Consider the following 20309-nt stretch of genomic DNA (forward strand, 5'->3'; position numbering starts at 1 on the left):
AGCTACAACAGGAACCACTAGGGTATAGAAAGAATATATTGTAGTACTGAATTTATAACGAATGTTTCCTTAAACGAATCCAATTTCATTAGTTTCTTTGTTTTGCAAATACGGCTAAAAATATATTCCGATTATTTGATTAACTGAGGAATCCACGTGGAATTTATTGTAAGTTATTGTAGCATAGAACATTAACAGTTACTTTCTATTAAAATTTCATCAGTCAATTTTAATTTTATAGTTTATTTACGTTAAAAAATATACTTTTACTTTAAAAAATGCCGGATAGCACAATTAATTATTCTAAAAAATTCCACTTAGCTCTCAATCCAAGAATTCCAAGATGAATTTTAGTACTTTTCTACTGAAATCCCTTTCCTGATAAATATTTCTATTTTTTTTAAAGTTAAGTAGGTACTAGGTACCTGCGTAAATATTTTAAATTATCTTTATAATATTGTATCTGTGCAAAATATAAAATTTGTTCGGTCGTCGTTTGACGATTTGATTGACGTTGTTAATGTTTGATTCTTCTCAATTTTGAGTGCTTTTCTATTTTATTATTAGAATATGATGGTTACTTTACTATTTTATACTGGAAGATTTTGAGATTTTCCTGTGAATAAAAAAATCTACAATGGAGGCTCCATCAATGGACACTATTTACCAGGCCATTAATGCCTTGTATGATAACCCCAACCCAAATGAAAAGGAAAAGGCCTCACGATGGTTAGGAGAAGTACAAAAGTCTGTGAGTATTTCTGTTTTATGGCCAAACAGAAAATTTTATTTCATAGTTATACATAATATGAGGTTTATGATTTTATTAATTATTGTTTTGAATTAATATCTACCACGTTTGCCATTTTCCAGATTCATTCATGGAAAGTAGCCGATCAGCTTTTACAACAAAAGAAAGATGTTCATTCGTGTTATTTCGCAGCCCAAACAATGAGATCTAAAGTGCAGCATAACCTTTCGGAATTGCCTCAGGAAGCCGTGGTTTCGCTCAGAGATTCTCTCGTTGCTCACTTAGAAGGAATCTCTCCCGACACAAGTTCAGCAATAGTCACTCAGCTTTCGTTGGCCTTAGCCGATTTAGCATTGCAGATGACATCGTGGTCCAACTGTGTTGGTGATTTGATCAAATTATTTTCTAATAAAAATGACTTTGTTCTCTTAGAAGTATTAACGGTGTTACCTCAAGAAATTGATTCATCAAGTTTAAAACTCGGGGAGAACCGCCGGGAAGAAATCAAATCAGAACTAAGAGCAAATTCTCAATTAGTGACATTTTTCCTTAAAGAGTGTTTAAATAGTTCCCAAAGTACTAATATAGCATTGAAAATCGTTAAATGTATGACTTCGTGGATCCAGGTTAGGGCAATGAGTATACAGGAAGTGCCTCAGAATGCTGTTATTGGATTCAGTTTACAGGTTCTAAGAGATCACAATTCTATTAATCTGCTGCACTCTGCTGCTTCTGATTGTATTTGTGCAATACTTCACTGTTTAGAGGACAATAACAATAATACTGATGTAGAAAAGTTATTGTTTGATAGTGTTTCCGCACTGGAGGAGAGTTATCACATGGCAGTTGCTCATGAGGAAGAAGAGAAAGCTGCAAATTATGCAGGGGTGTTTACAGAATTAGCGGAAACATTCTTAGAGAAAATAATCTTGTGCGCTGCAAATGGCAATGCACATTTTGCAATGAGATCATTGGAGCTCTCACTTGTGTGTGTTGGACATCATGATTATGATGTAAGTGTAGTAAATTTATCTGGTATAATTGTGTCTGCCATTAACAAAAAAATTGTGCAATTATGTCACATACAAGCTTTACAAAAGGGTATTATAACTAAATAATAATGATAAACAACATTATACTTAAACTAATTTGTTAATTATTATTGTACATTTATGACAAATTCAAAGAGTTATTTTTTATTATATACATTTTTTCAAAGTTTTTTTGTTGTTTTAAACATTGTTAAGTGTATTTTACAACTTTCATTTAGTTCTCAGGTTGGTGGTTTATTTGTAACCAGTGGCCACAATCAATAGCACACATTGATTATACATCTAAAGTTTAATGATGATCACAGAAAATCTCACTAATATGTTATTAAATTTGATTTTACACTTGTATATTTAATTACTACTGTCAGATATGTTTTATGTAGTGCTTTATGGTTTTATGGATAAAAAATGTTTATAAATAATAGTCTCTATTTTTTATGCTATGAAATGTTTTCAATAAAATTACAGGTAGCAGAAATCACATTTAATTTATGGTATCGTCTATCAGAAGAAGTTTATGAAAGAGACTATCAACCGCTAACAGACGTGTTTAAACCGCACATAGAGAGGTTAATCGAAGCATTGGCCAGACATTGTCAGTGTGAACCGGACCACACTCAGTTACCTGACGAAGGAGATGAATTCTATGTAAATTAACATATTCCATTTAATTACATTGTGTAGCAGACATTTGTCAACACATCACAAGAAATTTTTTTTCTTCAACATTTCATTACTTATTCAACTTTGCTTTAAATATTTGTATGTAAATTTACTCTTTTAAAATTATTGGTTACTTATATTTTGTAAAACTTTTCCACAGGAATTCCGCATGAAAGTAATGGAATTGATAAAGGATGTTGTGTTCATTGTTGGGTCAAGTTCGGTGTTCCGACAGATGTTTGCAGTTCTTCAGGCTGACTTGCCTTGGGAGCAAACTGAAGCAGCTCTTTTTATCATGCAATCTGTAGCTAAAAATATATTGCCGTAAGTATGAAGAAAAAATGCAAATTAAACTTAACTAAGGATTGATATATAATTTGAGATTCATTATAGAGAATAATTTAACGCCCATAGACATTGGCATTGTGAGAAATGTTAACCATCGCTTACATCGCCAATGCGCTATCAACCTTGGGAACTAAGATGTTATGTCCCTTGTGTCTGGAATTACACTGGCTCACTAACCCTTCAAACCGGAACACAACAATACCAAGTACTGCTGTTTTGCGATGGAATATCTGATGAGTGAGTGGTACCTACTCAGACGAGCTTGCACAAAGCCATATACTACATACCTTCATAATAATATGATGGGTTTATTTAGGATTTAAATATTTATACCCTTACTAATGTGTCAAAATAGCTTATAAATGTTTTGAGTTTTTTAAGCTTTTTTGTATTATTTTTTTTATGAAATAATGATGTAATGAAATTGGAACCAATTATTGTTGTTAATGTTAATAATATTTTTATAAGCATATAAGGTTAGATATATTTATAGAGATAACCTTAACAGTCTGTGAATGTCCTACTGCTGGGTTAAAGGCCTCCTCTCCTCTTTTTGAGGATAGGGTTTGGAGCTTATTCCACCAGGCTGCTCCAATGCAGGTTGCTGGAATACACATGTGGCAGAATTTCAGTGAAATTAGACACATGCAGGTTTCCTCACGATGTTTTCCTTCACCGTAAAGCACGAGATGAATTATAATCACATATTAAGCATATGAAATTTTAGTGGTGCTTGCCCGGGTTTGAACCCACGATCATCGGTTAAGATACACGCGTTCTTAACACTTATAGAGATAAAACATCAGAAAATAATTATTTGCAATGTGCTGGTGATGTAATACAGAGCATTTTATAATTTCCAGTGAAGAATACGAATATGTGCCAAAAGTAGTGGAAGCCATCCTGTCGATGCCCGAGGGTACGCACCCGGCGGTGAGGAAGACCTGCATCCTCCTGCTGGGCGAGCTCTGCGAGTGGATAGAGAGGCACCCCGAGTGCCTAGAGCCGTGCCTGCAGAGTCTCATCGGGGCGCTGCAGGACCAGAGCCTGGCGGGCGCGGCGGCCACGGCGCTGCAGAACATCTGCGCCGCGTGCCGCAGCCACGCCGCGCCGCACGCCGCCACGCTGCTGCGCGCCGCGCGCCGCGCCGACGACCTCAGCCTGGCGCCGCGCGCCGCCGCCGCGCTGCTGCGCGCGCTGGCCGCCGCCGTGGGCCGCCTGCCGCCCGAGCAGCTGGCGCTGGCCATGCGCGAGGCGGCCGCCGTGCAGCTGGAGGGGCTGCGCGAGCTGCTGGCGCGCGAGGCCGAGCCGCGCCGCGGCACGCGCAGCGACCCCGTGCTGTGGCTCGACCGCCTGGCGGCGCTGTTCCGCGACGTGGACGCGCCGGCCGGGCCCGCCTCGCACCCGTGCCTGCCCGCCTTCCGCGACGCCTGGCCCGTCGTGCACGAGGTCATGAACAAGTCGGTCCCGGTTTATGTTTTTCCTCTCGAGTAGCTTTTTATTAATGTCATATTTTCGTCTCCTTCTGAATTATTGGGTTCTGATGTAAAGGAGGGAATTTAGAATCATAGTCGTGAATATTTAATAACAATATTTATTTTGGAATCAAATTAAAGATAGCGCTTTATACTATTGTATATAAACAGAGAACTGCAATTTTGTGCCGGCCATATTTATTAGGCTCCAACATTAATTATGTCAGAGCCCAATACGAGAAGGAAAAAATTTTAAAAGAAAAAAAATTCATTATATTTACTCATAGCTATGGAAAAAATTTTGAATGTCAGAAATAGCAATTATCAAAACTCCGATACCTTTCTTTCAAACAACAATTGCGGCAAGAGAATCGCGAAGTGAACTAAAACTCATCGGGTAATATGCTTAGTTTATTAATGGAGCGGCCGTCCGCAGGTTCTCACGCGAGGGCCGCATCATGGAGCGCGCGTGCCGCAGCGTGCGCTTCATGGTGCGCTGCACGGGCCGCCACGCCGCGCCGCTGCTGCCCGCGCTGGCGCAGGCGCTGCCCGCGCTGTACGCCGCGCGCGCGCACTCGTGCCTGCTGTACCTGGCCGCCGTGCTGGCCGACGCGCTGGCCGACCCCACCGACGCCGCCGCCCAGCGCGCTCTGTCCCGCCTGCTGCACGCGCTGCTGCCGCCCGCGCTGTCGCTGCTGGCCGCGCCCGACGCGCTGCGCGACAACCCCGACACGGTGGACGACCTCTACCGCCTCTGCGTGCGGTAAGTGCACGGCGCCCGCTCGCCCGTCACCACCCCCACCCTCGCTGACCCCGCTCGCTGCGCAGGTACCTGCAGCGGAGCCCGGGGGCGTTGCTGGCGGCGGAGGGCGCGCTGCCGCAGCTGCTGTCGCTAGGTGCGCGCGCGTGTGCGCTGGACCATCGCGACGCCAACTGCTCGCTCATGAAGTTCCTGCACGACCTCGCCAGGATCGCTAACTCCACGCGCGATGACGACCGCCAGGTCAAGGGTGAGACCCTCGACTTTACGTTTCTACTTTTTATAAAATTTATACTCACTAACATCATATATATATTTTAGAGGCCATCAGCGCGACTCTGACGCAGTACGGCGAGACTCTCACGTTCGCGCTCCTCGAAGCCTCCGTTCTCCATCTGCACTCCTACATGCTCTCCGAGGTGAAATACTATAGTTGGTAGTGATATATGTAATAAATCGAAAGGCAATCATATGTGACATTCCAACGTGGTGTTTGTGACGCAGGTCGCGGAGGTGATGCTGGAGCTGGTGTGGTGGCAGAAGCGCGCGGGCGCGGACTGGCTGGCGAGTGCGCTGCGCCGGCTGTCCCGCGCGCCGCCCGCCGCCACCGACCACCAGTGCTGGCAGTTTCACCAGTACGCCATAAGGTACCACGCACTACTCTTGTGATTGGAATAAACTATAGACAATATTTGGTAGTGTCACAATCCTGTCTAAAACATACTAGGTTAAGTATTGTCAATATTTATGAGCAGAGGCAACCATGGTAAAATTATAGCATGCAAAAAAAACTATTCCATGAATTAACTATTAAAGTTCGATCGTATTTCGTTTCTTACGCACATAATAAAACATTAAGTGATCATCATTTTAATTTCAGGGCCGAGAAATGCAAGGAAATGACACGATTACTTCGAGACTTCGCCCGTCTCTACCGGTAGACACAGACATTATAAACTTGTTAATTGAGAGACGCACCACGCAAAGACTGAAACTTCCAGACGAAGCTTTTAAGTGTCCTGTTTCTTAAGTGATGAATTTATCATTCGTGGCACCGTTAACCCGATTGTCACCTGCATTGGAAAATGACACACATTGTCATCCGTTATATAATATAGTTATCCATGATTGAACTCAAACCGGGTTTTGGCTAAGTTTCAAGTGTTCTATACTTTGAGCCTTCAAGCCATCTTTAGCCAATTAATTATATCAATTATAATTATATTTTTCTTGTTACCTTATTTGGTAGATAGTGTTACTATTGGTTCGACGTTAGTTAAATGTAACTTTATATTCATTAAAATATATCAGAAATGTGGTTACAATCTAAATATTTGTTGGTGCCAGTTTAATAAATACATATAGTATGTGAACAAATTATGTGATGCTTATTAAATAATATACTAATATACAAGTCGCTCGTGAGAAACAGGATTCAAGTGTAAAAATTGTTAACGATTACAACATTTATAGCAAAATACAGATGTAGATAAGAAAAAAATTATGAATATCGAATATATTGTGGTATGTTACTAAAAATAATAAAATATATTGAATTGAATAAAAAATCTTCGTAATTTCGTTAACAAGGTGCCTCTCGACCAGATTATATAAATCTCATATCAAAGCAATAATTACTAATATAGTATTATATATTTGTTTCAACATGATTGATTTGGACGATTTTGATGTGACTTAATACGGTACCTTCGCTTCAGTCTCGCTATAGGTTTAATGAATCACCTTGCGTTAGGTAAGTACAGACACTAGAATATATTTTGTTATATTCTCTTTATTTGAATGTGATAAAACATGCAGTGAATTGTAAATATTTATTAAAATGTTTACCTTTTATATCCGCCTTTTATTTTATCTGGAGTGACTACTTTGATTGTCTATTTAATAATATGATTTCTTGTAAAAGACACCGACTTCAAAAATCCAATCATTCCTACAAAATACTTCTTTGTTTGACATAGTTTTCATAAACAAAAAAGGCCCAGTTGTGTACAATACACATACAATATATATATATATATATATATATATATATATATACATATGAAGTAACACTAGTTTACACGGTTTATGCCCCAGCTGAAATTTATTGATTACTAGCTAATTATTTCGGCTTCGCACGGCAAGATAAGAAAAATGTATTTTGGACAGGATTTGTGTAAAAGCCATTCTTAGCGAGCATCTACGTCGGGGAAGGAGTAACTGTGACTCAAGTCAATCAGGCGAATAGTTTACAAGATTTCGTGTTGAGTGGTATTTCGCTTATATATATTATTGCTTATTTAGGTAAGACTTGTCTAGAAAAAATATATACTATAACTAACTAGTACTACTAATATTTTTTTACTTAAATAGATTACATAATTTTGGTATTAATAATAAGAAAAACAAAAAAATGGATGATTTTTGCTTTCTTTTTAGTTATTTGGATCAGTTTCTTGTATAATAGACCAACATTAATCCCCTAATGTATTCATCCTACAATCCCAGATGTTGTACATAAAAAACTATACATATACAATAGCACTTCCAGATTCATCTAATCAAATTCAAATTAAAAGTAACAAAAAATCATCAGTAATTTTAAAAAAATGTCAAAATAAATAAAAAATAATGTCATTCGTCGGTTCTTCTCGCGTATAATAAATATTATTGACGCAACTTCGCTGTTTGACAGAGCAAAACACTCTTTGTGCGGCATAAAGCCTGCATTACGCCGTCATAATCGAAAATCAAGTCGAACGAAATAAAAAGGTCAAAATATGTTATATTTTAGCCATGATAAAACGCGAAGATGTAACAAATATTCACAACGTACACAACCTTTCGTATTTATGATATTAGTGCTATTATTATTATTCAAGTAGTTAAAGCAAAATGGATTTACTGACTTATTGTAATGCCTCCTTATATATTAGTATAAAGTGCATAACAGTTGCTATATACAATTGCCCTTTGAAACCTTGACACCGCGATTCTGCATAGAGTCAGCTACTCTTTTGTGGAGCAATGTATATGGTTCTACTCACAACAGGATCTCAAAAAGAGCTCAAAACGCCTCGCTAATTAAATTAAAAAAATTGTTAAGGGACGCTTGTGCGCAAAACGTTGTTATACAATTAGTAAATTTATAGATGATAGCACATGGAAATGAAACTCCTGACTATTTTATTGTACTGATTTTTTGTAATTTATTTATTTATTTTAATAGCACACTTACAACATACATATAAAGCATTGAAAAGATTAATTTATAAAACAATAATAGTATATCTAATATGCATGTCAATTACAAGTGTACATAGCACTTCCAGATTCATCTAATCAAATTCAAATTAAAAGTAACAAAAAATCATCAGTAATTTTAAAAAAATGTCAAAATAAATAAAAAATAATGTCATTCGTCGGTTCTTCTCGCGTCAGGGTATTTCTTTTCCGAACCGGTGGTAGTTTCTAATTTGACTATCAATAAGTATTTCTTTCGAGAAAGCTGCTTCGATGTTGATTTTTGAATAAAGTATTTTGATTCGATTGATTTAGAAATTGACGTATCTAGCATACCACCATCTACAGGCTAATGGCCGCAACATATATTATACAGACAAAACTACGTACTTGAACTTTAATTTTTTATTATCTTCAGATAGACTCCACCGATTTTGATAAAATAAAGACTAAGCGACGCCTTGAAATACTTCGTTTTGAGCCTACTTGAATATTATTTATATTTCGAAATAATTTTTATTTATATACAATGAACAAAAAAATCAGATACAATACTTAATTAAATATCTTTAATAAAATATTATTCATATAAATATAATATTCCTCATTATCACTTTTTCTTGCTGTTCTTAGGACTTGATAGGGTCACAAAACTAACTCTTCTAGGAGTTTTCGGACTTGCTACTGTTTTATTTACAACTGGCTCTTTCATGTCTGTCACTTTTGCCTGCTTAAAGAAATTACTTGTTTTTGTAGTCGGCGTCTCACAATGCTTAGGAGATAAATTGGTTTTAACTAGAGATTTCTTTGAGTCGGGGACAGATTTGTTTGTTTCCGCAGGTTTAGTACGATTCTCTGTCGGTGACTGATTATCCAACTTTGAGTTTTCTGTTTCATCGTAAACTAATTTGATGTCCTCACTGTCTTCTATGACCATAATTTCATCTTTATTATTGTCAACATCCATTTCTTTAGGTTTTATGACGTCATTACTGGAGTTATCTGACCAGGATTGCATTGCTGTTTCAACCAACACATCTATTTTCACTGGTGTCTTTTGTTGTTGGCTGCTATCAATTTTAGCTTTCTTGGGAGATTTTTCACTTTTTTTCACCGGTCGATTTTCACCAGGTGTTTTGAATTTGATAAACGAATCTATTTTTTGTGTATTGTGGATTGTTATTTGTTTTGTATCCGATTTTATTTCCTCAGTAGCGTCTTTCTCGTTTTGTTGCGGTTCTTCAACTTCCATTGGTTCTGAAACAATAACATAAAAAGAAGACTTTTTTTGCATAAATTATTATTATTGCAACTGAGCTGAGCTGAGCGACTTGCCAGTAATGGTTAAAAAAATAACCATTAATGACAGTAATGGATATTTTCTGTACTTATTTGTGAAATATCAACAAGATCCCGTATTTAAATATCGTTAACTTACATTTATAATAGAAGGCAGAGATTTTTTTCTTAAAGTAATTTTTGAATGGCTTACCTGCATCCGGCTCGGCAACTTCGTCCGGTAAAAACTCTCCCAACTCCCCTTCGTTGAAGGTCACGACCGAACAAAAACCGTCCGTACTGGAAGCAACCAGAATGCGCCCGTTTGGCGACCAGGTCAGATCCGTGAGCCTGTGAATTATCATTTACAGTAAAAAGTCAATATTTACATAGTTTACAGTTTTCGATCACACAATACAATATTACAAATGCGTCCTACACGTCGGAGTGACGCGTCCGAGTCGGAGCGCAGTACCTGGTGTAGTGCACGTTGGCGACGAGCGCGATGGGCGTGCGCTGCTGCGTGTCGTACAGCGCGAGCGAGCGGCGCGTCGCCACGGCCAGCAGGCGGCGCGCGCCGGGGAAGGCGGGCGCGGGCGCGGGCGCGGGCGCGGGCCGGCGCGCGCGCGGGGCGAGGCGGCGCGGGCACCAGCGCAGCGCCAGCGCCGGCTCCGCGCACGGCAGCACGCACACCGGCCTGCGGGCGAACCGGCTCTGAGCGTCGAACAGTACGCAGTACAGTAACAGCCCGTTAGTGTCCCACCGCAGGGCTAAGGTCTCCTCTCCCTTTTTGAGGAGAAGGTTTAGAGCTTATTGCACCACGCTGCTCCAATGCGCGTCGGTAGAATACACATGTGACATAATTTCAATGAAATTAGACACGTGCCGGTTTCCTCACTATGTTTTCCTTCACCGTCAAGTATGAGGTGAAATATAATCCTTGAAGTCCACAGAATCATGCTGTGAATTCATTCGATCTCATATATGATCAATAGTTGTTTTCATATTATACTTACACTTTCAATGAGTATCTTGTATAAATATAAACGGCATTCATGGGCTTCATGTCAGGTTTGCCCTGTTCGGGCTCGATCCTGCCAGCGGGCACTGAAATAGAATACTCACTCTACATTTCTCTCTTCTAAGTTCAGTTATACTTTGAAGTTAATTAATTTAAATAGAAAATAATTTTATGAGTTTAGTGAACCCAGTTATTTATAAATATACTATATACAGGAAATTCAGGACCAGATTAAATATTTAATGAAACTTACCAGCAATGAGAAGTCCATCGGGACTAAACTGTAATCTTCTGAAATATGTTTGCAAAGTATCATCATGATAAAGACGTACTTTCACATTATGTAAAGCATGTTCTTTAGGGAAAGGAAGTATTGCCTTACTGCTACGGGACACTACCTTCTTTGTGTTCACATCAAAGGTTCGGAATACTCTGGACAAAAAATTAAGTGTTATTAGATGTGGGAAATGTACCAGCTCAAATTTACTACATTATAACCGAATTATATTTAATTCATGATAAAAGCAAAAATTTTAGAGCTGTGTCTTGACACAGCTTTTTGCTTTTATCAAACTTTATCTTAATTCAATAATTAAGATCGGTTTTATATCTAGGAATATATATCGAATCAAATAATTCTTTATTCAAGAAGCCTTATAGGGTTCATTTGAATTGTCATGTTACACTTTTGAATTCTATGTAAAACTAGCACCGATTCAGATATGTAATCTTGTATTGAGTATTATTTATTTATCAAAATTTTTTGACATAAGATATAAATTTATTAATAGACAAAAGTTAAAAATAACTATGGCCTTATAGAAACAGATACTACGCCACAGGAAGGATTTATTGAGTTTTGCAAAGTCAGAAACTAGTTATCGAGTTTGTTTGTTGAGAGATATATCTTTACTCCTCATGTTTATACAATCACTGTTTCTTTCAAATGATCTATATTTTTGTAATATATATAATATTGTTGCAGTGTTATTTTTAACATAGGTCAAATTATTTATATAAAGTACAGCATTTCATTTTTAGCAGATTAGATAGTCAGTGAAAGTGCCATAAAGTTAAATTACCGATCAGTACTTGTTGTAGCTATCAGCTGACCTTGTGGATCCCAAGCTACACCTTGCACAAAGCCCTTGTGGTCTGACACAATGGAGCTATAGCGACCTCTGCCCACATCCCAGATAAGTAACTTGTTGTCCACAGAACCTGATGCCATTTGCAATGATGAGCTAGACCAACTCATGTCTAGCACATCTTCCATGTGGCCTCGGAGAGTCTGAAATATCATAAGCTTTTTAATAAGTTTCAATAACTACTCACTACATTATTATGGAAACATTTTCTTAAAAAAACACTAACAGTAAAATTGAGGTAAATTTCATAATTCCTGATATAGTCACAAAGAAATACCAACCTTATGTATTACCCATGACTCTTTATACTGTTCCTCTCCTTCCATTGGTGGTAGTAGATCTTCTGTTTTTTGTTTCCAAACGATAATAATTGATTCATCATCACCCGAGGCTAAGTATTGACCGTTTGGTGACCATCTCACGACATTTACAGCTTTTTGATGTCGAGTTAAGTCAGCAGCTACTTCTAAATTTATAGATCCTTTTTCTGTCGTCGATATATACCATATCTAAAAAGATATGACAGTCATCATACTGAGTGCAAAAAAAATAAAATTTATGTTTTGTTATAATATTTACAAGAACATGAGAATCGGTGCCTCCAGTTGCAAGTCGCAAAGGATCATTAGGTTCACATTTTGGCTGGAAGTCTACACTTAGAACGGGATCTCTATTGTGCCACGATATTTCAGGTATAGTGAATTTCATGTTTTAATTAAAAATTGATTTTATAATTATATATATTCAAAATAAATGGTAAGTTTAACACAATACGAACTGTAGGTAAATGCAAAAAGTAAAATAAAAACAAATTTGTCACTTTTGGCGCGAACTTACAAAGAACAGATAAGAAACACAAATTTGAAAATGTTGTATGACATTATTTATATAAATTTAAACTAAGTTCATTATATCCTAGATTTGCATAAAATTTAAATGTCCAATAATTCTTGAAAAGTGCTCATAACTACATAATAACTAAATGTTACTTGTATTATTTCAAACCCTAAACTATTACACAAAAGACAGGAAGTTATGCGAGCGAAAAAAAAAACATATTCACCTGTCAATGTCAAACGTATATCTCTTTCTTTCTAGTTGACGTTTGGCTGGTTGATATCAGACAAATCGAAAATGGTGTGTGTATTTTAAAATTATCCTTTAAAATCTTATGAAACGATTGAGAAATTAGTGATTTTATTTGTGAAATTATTATATAGTGTCATTATCTTTGCAGTGATAGTCATATTTCATTTTCGGCATTTATACATTTCAGGTGAACGTACCAAAACAGCGGAGGACATACTGCAAAAAATGCAAAGTCCACAAGGTACACAAAGTATCACAGTACAAGAAGTCCAAGGAAAGACATGCCGCTCAGGGTAGAAGACGTTACGACCGTAAACAGCAAGGTTATGGTGGTCAGTCCAAGCCCATCTTCAAAAAGAAGGTACGTTGGTGACTTATAACCTCTATACAGTAAATATTGATCATCATGATCAGTTGCTGGTCCTTATACCGTTTATTTTATCGATCCAGTATTAAAATTCTTATGTACAAGGGTAAATGTTAAGAATTTTTAAATCTAAAAAAATATTGCTGGTTTTTGTTGATATAACTAGACAAACAGTTTGTTATAGCGTAACCGTTAATAATACTCCGCAGTTACAGCTGCACGTAAATATAACCATATAAAAAAATTTGCTATAAAAGTATATATTAGTGCTCTTACTAGGATAATTACTTATAATAATAATAATAAATATATATAAAGAATGGACTTACAGGGTTTGATAAAATTTTGCTATCACCAACATTAGTACTGTGAAAATTAAGGAGCTAATATGGGTTTTTAATTTTTATTGTTTTTAATAGGCGAAAACTACAAAGAAAATTGTTCTCCGTCTGGAATGTGCTGACTGCAAAGTGAGATCACAAGTTGCACTCAAACGTTGCAAGCACTTCGAACTTGGTGGAGACAAGAAGAGGAAGGGACAAATGATCCAATTCTAAACTGCCTAATAAATAAGATTCCACACTAAAATCTTTTTTTATTTTCTATACTACAGTTATGTATAAGAGCCGAATCTGATCGTAGTACAGATTAAAAAATATATTTACTCCATGTTACCAAAATTGCTAATTTTGTGCTTTTTGACTACCTCAACAAAATTTAAATGATTAAAAATCTGTTAATATTGTTGTTAAATTTAAATACAGAAATAAGAGATTTTAGTAGGACTTATCTTAATGTTTGCTTATCAATGACTATACATACCCTTTAACTCCTATTAGAAATAAAAAAACAAAATAATTTTCTTAAACCTTTATTAACTATATCAATAATGTAACAGCTTTAGCATTGTACTATAATTATTATAAACATTAAAAAATATACTCAATTGTGTAAAAATACAATTTGGAAAAGCAGTTTATCAAGCTCAACTAATAATATTAAATCATTTCTTTATTATTTTGTCAAACTCATTAGGATCAAGTCCTTCTAATGATATTTTTAATTTAACAGCATCTATCGGTACACCAACTTGTACCATTTTAATAAATCTTTCATACTCTGGCTTTATTGTTTCTATTGTATTTTTGTTTTCAGGTATATTGTCATCATTATTGTTAGTAACTGGTTCAATTATTTCTTTCGGTGATTCATTTATATATTCATGTGGTTTTCCCGCATCTGTTTCCGTGGCTATTTCGGGAATTGAAGAAAGCTGTAAATAAATATAGCTGTTTTATAAGAAATGCCTCCTTTATATTTTATTTTCATAATGCTAATATTATTCCATACCTTTGCTTCAAGTAAAACCATTGTAGCATTAATTTTCTCCAATTTCCTTTCAAACTGCATCAATTTCTGTTCACATCTTTTGGCAAAGTTGTTTAAAAACTGTACCGTTGTTATAACAAAGTGGTTTACAAAAGCTAATGTACGTTTTTGTTGCAATGCTGCAATCTGAAATTGTTATTAATATATAATACTGGCTGATGTACTCGGCTTTGCTTGGGTAGATAAATAGAAAATTGTAGTTTGGTTACGTTCTTAATGAGCGTCTAGGTCGGGGAAGGAGTAACTGTGACAAATTTCAAGTCAATCGGCCGGATAGTTTAGATCTCGTGATTACAAAATTATGTATAATAATTTGTCATTATTTCGTTACAGACTCACCTTCGATAGGTCTAAGTTGGCAATTTCTTGATTTATTATTGTGTCTTGCATTTTTAAAAAGAGATTCACGTCTTATATTTGTAATTTTTATTTGCGTAATTTAAAATTGTTGCATAAACATATTTTTTTTTTGTAAAAATGATCACAGTTTCGATTTTTCCAGTTTCATTAGTTTTATTAACTAATTAGTGTATAATTGGTCTATTCACGAATATGGGTAAGCAAACTAGACAATAACTTAATCAATTTATTCAATAAATAATAGTAGAACTACATAGTGTTTTCCATACCAATTTGTCAATAAAAATGAGTATTGACACAGATAATTTATAATTTCGCCGATTTGAACAAAAGTTATAAATGAAAAACGTTCGAAAAAAAAATAGTTTAAATAATCGTTTTTAAGTCCTTATTAATAATTAATGAATTTCAACTTTATATTTTTAACAAGATAAATAGCAAGCAAAGAAGTTAAATTAAATCGACTTGACATCTGAGTGACACTGACAAACTTAAGTGAGCCTAACGTCATAACAATAGCAACGCGCTCTAATTTCCAAAAAAATATTAATTTATAGTTTTATTATAGAACAAACTGGCCACAGCTCACAAGCACAACACATACATTTAATAGTTTCCAGATCGTAAGATATTATAAAATGGCTGGTGAAGTTGTAGTGGACGCTTTACCTTATATTGACCAGGGATACGATGACCCGGGAGTTAGAGAAGCGGTAAGATTTTGTTATATTGGTAATCTAAGTTATATTGTCTTAAAAATAGGAATGACATTTTCAAAAGAGAAGTAGTGGCTAAGTGGAGATTTAAAATATCGAAATTATGTTAGCTCCTTTAATATTATTATTTTCCACACTTCTTATTAATATGTAAATTGCATTTGGTTTTACTCTGTAGTTCAAATAAACATTTTGTTCTTAAATAACATTTATAGGCTTTGGCGATGGTGGAAGAAGAATGTCGAAGGTATAGACCAACAAAAAATTATCTTGAAAATGCTGGCCCAGAACCGAGCACAGCTTTTGAGACACCAGCACTGCAAAGAGAAATGGAGCGGGTCCAACAACGTTTGCCAATGGAGCCTTTATCCATGAAGAGGTAAAATTTCTAATTTTTATTAAAAGAATGGGAGTACAAAACTTGTGTTATGTAGTGAGTTTCTTTCATATTTTTACATTTTAATACAATTTTTAATTAGTTGTTTTTTACTTGATCATTTAAACCAATCATTATCAAGTAACCTATTCAGGTATAATAAAAAACCTTTAAAAATATTATACAATAGCTAACTTTCAGGTATGAGTTACCTCCTCCACCAGCAGGCCGACTTGGAGAACCTGCAGCTTGGGTGGAAGCTGTGGACAATTCTCATGCACAGCTCTCACACCAGGCAACTAGAGTCTTGAACTTGGAGTTGCAGTTGCATTACAGTACAGAAGCCTGGCGTTCCTATTTAAATGTTCTACAAGCTTTAGTGTTAAGATCTCAAAATGTACATTCACAGTTACGGTAAGTGATACAGATACTTGGTAATACGGCATTAAGTCCGCCTTTTGTCATACTACTCAAAGTGGTGGGCAAAAAGTTTTTAAATAAATAAATAAATAAATAATACTTGTAGAAGTATCTTTTTATGGTTTATGCAATTAATCAATATTATATTGTGTTGTGTACTAATATTATATTTTAAAATGCCATTATATATTTTTAGGAAACAGATAGCAGCTGTAAATTGGGAACGTAAGCGATCTCAAACGGCAAGTGGTGCACGTCTGCGGGCACTGCGTCGCCGTTGGGCACAGCTCGTCTCCGATAACTATCGTCTAGAGAGGGCTATAACACAGCTTGAGATACAATTAGAGAAAGTGAGATGAGTCTTACAAAATTATATGAAAATTAACTTTCATTTTTTATTTTAGGCCACCTTAATTATTAATCAATCAAGTTATTAGTGAAAAAGATGCAAATATTATATTGTCTCAAAACATATTTCCTTGGCATGAGCAAAAGAATTTATACCTTCATACCTCATCAATTATATATTTACTTTTTAGGCGAAAGGTCAAGCAACGGCAGATGAAGCTCCTGAAATGGATATGGAAGCTGTCAAAAACTTGCCTGATAAGCTCAATTCTGAAACAGAGAAAGAAGTACAAAAGAAAATTGAAGATATGTTTGCAGATTGATTAATTAAAATATAAATACATTTTTATATATAAGTCAGTCTATAAGTGTTTTAATTTTTTACAAACCCATTTAAAACCAATTAATTTCTTTGCTGAATAAAGATATATTCAATTAAAAAAAGAACACTAAAAATATAACTTTAACCTAAATGTATAAAAGCATTCTTTGAATCGAAGAGTCGTAGAATTTGAATTTATTTTAAGTTTTTAGTAATAACAAGCTATTGTTATAAAAATAAAGATTGAAGAAGAATATTGTTACATGGCAATTGACAACCTATTTATTACCTGTGAATAGGTGAATGCGAAATTGCGAATGTTCATTCGCTGTTGTGTCAAAAGTAGATTGTCAGTTGTCATTTGTCAATATTATTTTTATTAAATTTAAAAATGGCGGACGATGCATCCAGCAGTAGTGCCTGTGCCGGTAATTCTGTTGATAATGTAATAAACCAAGATGAATTAATAATGAAACAGCAACGTGAAATAGAAAAAGAGGTAAAGCGTAAAAAAAGCATAATGACATTAAACAGTTATTGATTAAATATCTTTTTCCAGCTACGAGGTAACAATGACACGATGTTTGTATTTGTTTTTAGATATCGGAGACCATACCTCTCGTTGGAGATCTCGAAGCGCTATCAACGTTAGAGAAAGAATACAATGAAGATCCCATATATTTGTTAAAAGTCAAAGATCTATCTGCTAAATACAAAAACATAAGGAGAACAAGACCGGACGGGAATTGCTTCTTCCGTGCATTTTCGTATGCTTATTTGGAGCACCTCCTCACTGATAAAAAGGAATATGATAAATTTTACGAAATAGCAAAGAACTCGAAAGAAATACTTGTTGCTTTAGGATTTCCTCAGTTCACTGTGGAAGACTTTTATGAGACAGTAAGTTATTCATGCATATTACAAAAATATAAAAAAAAACATTACAATTATTTTATTGTTTGAACTAAATACTAAAGTAAAAAGACAAAATGTATTTATTCATTAAATTATTAACTAGAATGTGGGTAGTTTGTCAACACTTGTAGGGTTTGCTTAGTACAACTTGTTTAATTTTATTGTCATAAATAATGGCTTCTTTGAAGTCTCTTTTCCATTTAGTAGTTATTTTTTTAGTTTATGGAAGTCATTCAAAGAGTTGGTGAACAAGCGGGTGGGACCCTAGAAGAGTTGGGCTCAATTAGAGAGGAACTACACGATAAGTTTAATAAACAGGGCTACTCAGACTATATAGTAGTGTACTTGAGGCTCATTACATCAGGGCAGCTACAAACACAGCATGACTTCTATCAGAACTTTATTGAAGGATCTCGCACTGTTACCGAGTTCTGTCGACAGGTAAGCTATTAACATTTAAATTAGCAAATCTATTTATTACAGCTACTAAAAATTTACAATATTATACAGCATCTTATCATGTTTTTGTTAAAAATATTGTTAAAAGATTTATATTATTTATTAAACCTGAACTGAATTGCTGGGTACAAACTACAGTTTACTGGATTTATCTAGACTGATATGGTAAATAACCTTTTTAATAAGTAAACGAAAACTCACTTTCACTGCCATCTACCCAAATCCGTACGCAAACATTTGACTCAGTGCAGAATCGTATCTATATGTGCGACAATAATGAGCGACAAGGGTAAGGGTTGGTAAATTAACTATAAATGGAATTTATTTATTTCGTTCGCAAAACTGTATACAATTATTTGGTATATACACAAACACAATAAATAAGAATAAAATAATTGATTGTATCCTATTATATACAAATATAACGTGCACAAAAATATTGAAATAACATTCAACGGTATTTGTTTGTGCCTCTTGCCAGACCTGTATGAAATAATTAAGTTTTTTTAGAATAAAATAAGAACTTAACAATGGCATCGTGATCGTTAACCGTACATCGCGTCGATGTACTATAAAATGTACATTGGTCAGTTTCTTGCGGCGTACGGCGTAGTTTTAGTAAATGAGCTTGGCAGTGAAACAATTTTGATCAAATCCAGACTAATAAGGGCCGGTTAAATTAATGAAGTTTTACTTAATTAATAATTTTAAAATTTTGCCAAGCCCTTTTACGTAATTATGATGAAAAAATGTTTTGTGATTTGTTTTTTTTTTAGGAAGTTGAACCAATGTACAAGGAGTCGGACCACATTCATATCATAGCTCTGAGTAATGCTCTAAATGTTGGTGTAAGAGTTCGGTATATGGACCGTGGGGAAGGGAGTCAGGTATAAAAATACTTTATTATAAGTATAATATCTAATCGAAAATACAAATTATCTCACTATTTAATAAAATATTAATACTTTTGAATTTTAAAATAACCACTAATTGGATAAACATTTATTGAATTTTATTGCCTTTGTTCTCTATTATACCAATTTTTTTGTTATAAATTATTTTTTCTACACAGGTGATTGCGCATGACTTCCCCGAGGGTGCCAAGCCTCTTGTCCACTTGCTGTACCGACCTGGCCACTACGACATTTTGTATGCGTAATTGTGATGCGCATTTAATACATATTAAAGTTAATTATCTTACTCATTTGTCGTTTTCTTTAACCCATTATCCAGTTTCAAAAATAATGTGAAATAATATACCCTATTCCAATCGGAGTAGGAGTAAAGGAAACAAACCGTAGGTATTTACAAATTGCATACGAATTTCTAATTGTTTTGATATATTACTACGCTCTATACAGTTCTTGATTAATTTAACTTTCGAAGTTCCGATTACAACTTCGCAGACATTGAAAACGCCATTTTTTCGCGAATCCATAGTATTCACTATGTTTACATCATATATACATACATCATAAATTATTCGAGATCTCGACCAATGATTACGCGTCAATTGATATCGGTGTCAAAGTTGTTTATTTGGTTTTACTTCTCTTGTGGTTGGAATAGACTTTTTTTTTATTTTATATTCGCCGCGAGGGCAAATGACTCTACTCCACCTGATGGTAAGTGGTAGTAGAGTCCAAACGCGACGACGGCCAGTAGAGACGGGAAAAACGTTCTGCACTAGCCGCCTTCGCCTTGCCGGCCCGCAAGATGCCTCTTCACGCCTCGTTTGAAGGAACCCGGGTTGTAAGAGGAGGAGAACACGTGAGCTGGTAAGGAATTCCATTTTTTGGAAGTGCGACA

At 35.4% G+C, this 20309-nt stretch overlaps 6 protein-coding genes across 6 annotated transcripts; 4 read left to right on the top strand and 2 right to left on the bottom strand.

The window, feature by feature from the left end:
• Positions 1–500: 500 nt before the first annotated feature.
• LOC126771442 (transportin-3) lies at positions 501–6903 on the top strand. Its single transcript, XM_050491320.1, has 10 exons — positions 501–751; positions 874–1764; positions 2272–2451; positions 2627–2790; positions 3678–4274; positions 4726–5052; positions 5118–5299; positions 5371–5468; positions 5554–5696; positions 5930–6903. The coding sequence occupies exons 1-10, from the start codon at positions 638–640 to the stop codon at positions 5988–5990; spliced, it is 2757 nt and encodes a 918-aa protein (XP_050347277.1). The 5' UTR covers positions 501–637; the 3' UTR covers positions 5991–6903.
• Positions 6904–8839: 1936 nt separating this feature from the next.
• On the bottom strand, positions 8840–12520 carry LOC126771454 (chromatin assembly factor 1 subunit B). Its single transcript, XM_050491345.1, has 8 exons — positions 12319–12520; positions 12021–12248; positions 11674–11882; positions 10845–11023; positions 10587–10677; positions 10046–10267; positions 9785–9921; positions 8840–9549 (listed from the first exon to the last, which is right to left on the bottom strand). The coding sequence occupies exons 1-8, from the start codon at positions 12445–12447 to the stop codon at positions 8903–8905; spliced, it is 1842 nt and encodes a 613-aa protein (XP_050347302.1). The 5' UTR covers positions 12448–12520; the 3' UTR covers positions 8840–8902.
• Positions 12521–12791: 271 nt separating this feature from the next.
• Positions 12792–13783, top strand: LOC126771497 (60S ribosomal protein L44). The gene is made up of 3 exons (XM_050491397.1): positions 12792–12876; positions 13016–13189; positions 13615–13783. The coding sequence occupies exons 1-3, from the start codon at positions 12874–12876 to the stop codon at positions 13750–13752; spliced, it is 315 nt and encodes a 104-aa protein (XP_050347354.1). The 5' UTR covers positions 12792–12873; the 3' UTR covers positions 13753–13783.
• Positions 13784–14054: 271 nt separating this feature from the next.
• LOC126771492 (WASH complex subunit 3) lies at positions 14055–15234 on the bottom strand. Its single transcript, XM_050491391.1, has 3 exons — positions 14924–15234; positions 14546–14710; positions 14055–14468 (listed from the first exon to the last, which is right to left on the bottom strand). Exons 1-3 carry the CDS (start codon positions 14972–14974, stop codon positions 14199–14201), a joined length of 486 nt encoding a protein of 161 aa, XP_050347348.1. The 5' UTR covers positions 14975–15234; the 3' UTR covers positions 14055–14198.
• A 202-nt stretch (positions 15235–15436) lies between these two features.
• Positions 15437–17172, top strand: LOC126771485 (pre-mRNA-splicing factor SPF27). Its single transcript, XM_050491384.1, has 5 exons — positions 15437–15657; positions 15876–16039; positions 16238–16450; positions 16653–16806; positions 16996–17172. Exons 1-5 carry the CDS (start codon positions 15583–15585, stop codon positions 17125–17127), a joined length of 738 nt encoding a protein of 245 aa, XP_050347341.1. The 5' UTR covers positions 15437–15582; the 3' UTR covers positions 17128–17172.
• Positions 17173–17456: 284 nt separating this feature from the next.
• On the top strand, positions 17457–19704 carry LOC126771480 (ubiquitin thioesterase otubain-like). The gene is made up of 5 exons (XM_050491378.1): positions 17457–17625; positions 17727–18026; positions 18261–18482; positions 19277–19387; positions 19573–19704. Exons 1-5 carry the CDS (start codon positions 17518–17520, stop codon positions 19657–19659), a joined length of 828 nt encoding a protein of 275 aa, XP_050347335.1. The 5' UTR covers positions 17457–17517; the 3' UTR covers positions 19660–19704.
• Positions 19705–20309: the final 605 nt, after the last annotated feature.

Source organism: Nymphalis io, chromosome 10 (assembly GCF_905147045.1).
Source record: "Nymphalis io chromosome 10, ilAglIoxx1.1, whole genome shotgun sequence".
In the NCBI taxonomy this organism is placed as follows: Eukaryota; Metazoa; Arthropoda; class Insecta; order Lepidoptera; family Nymphalidae; genus Nymphalis; species Nymphalis io.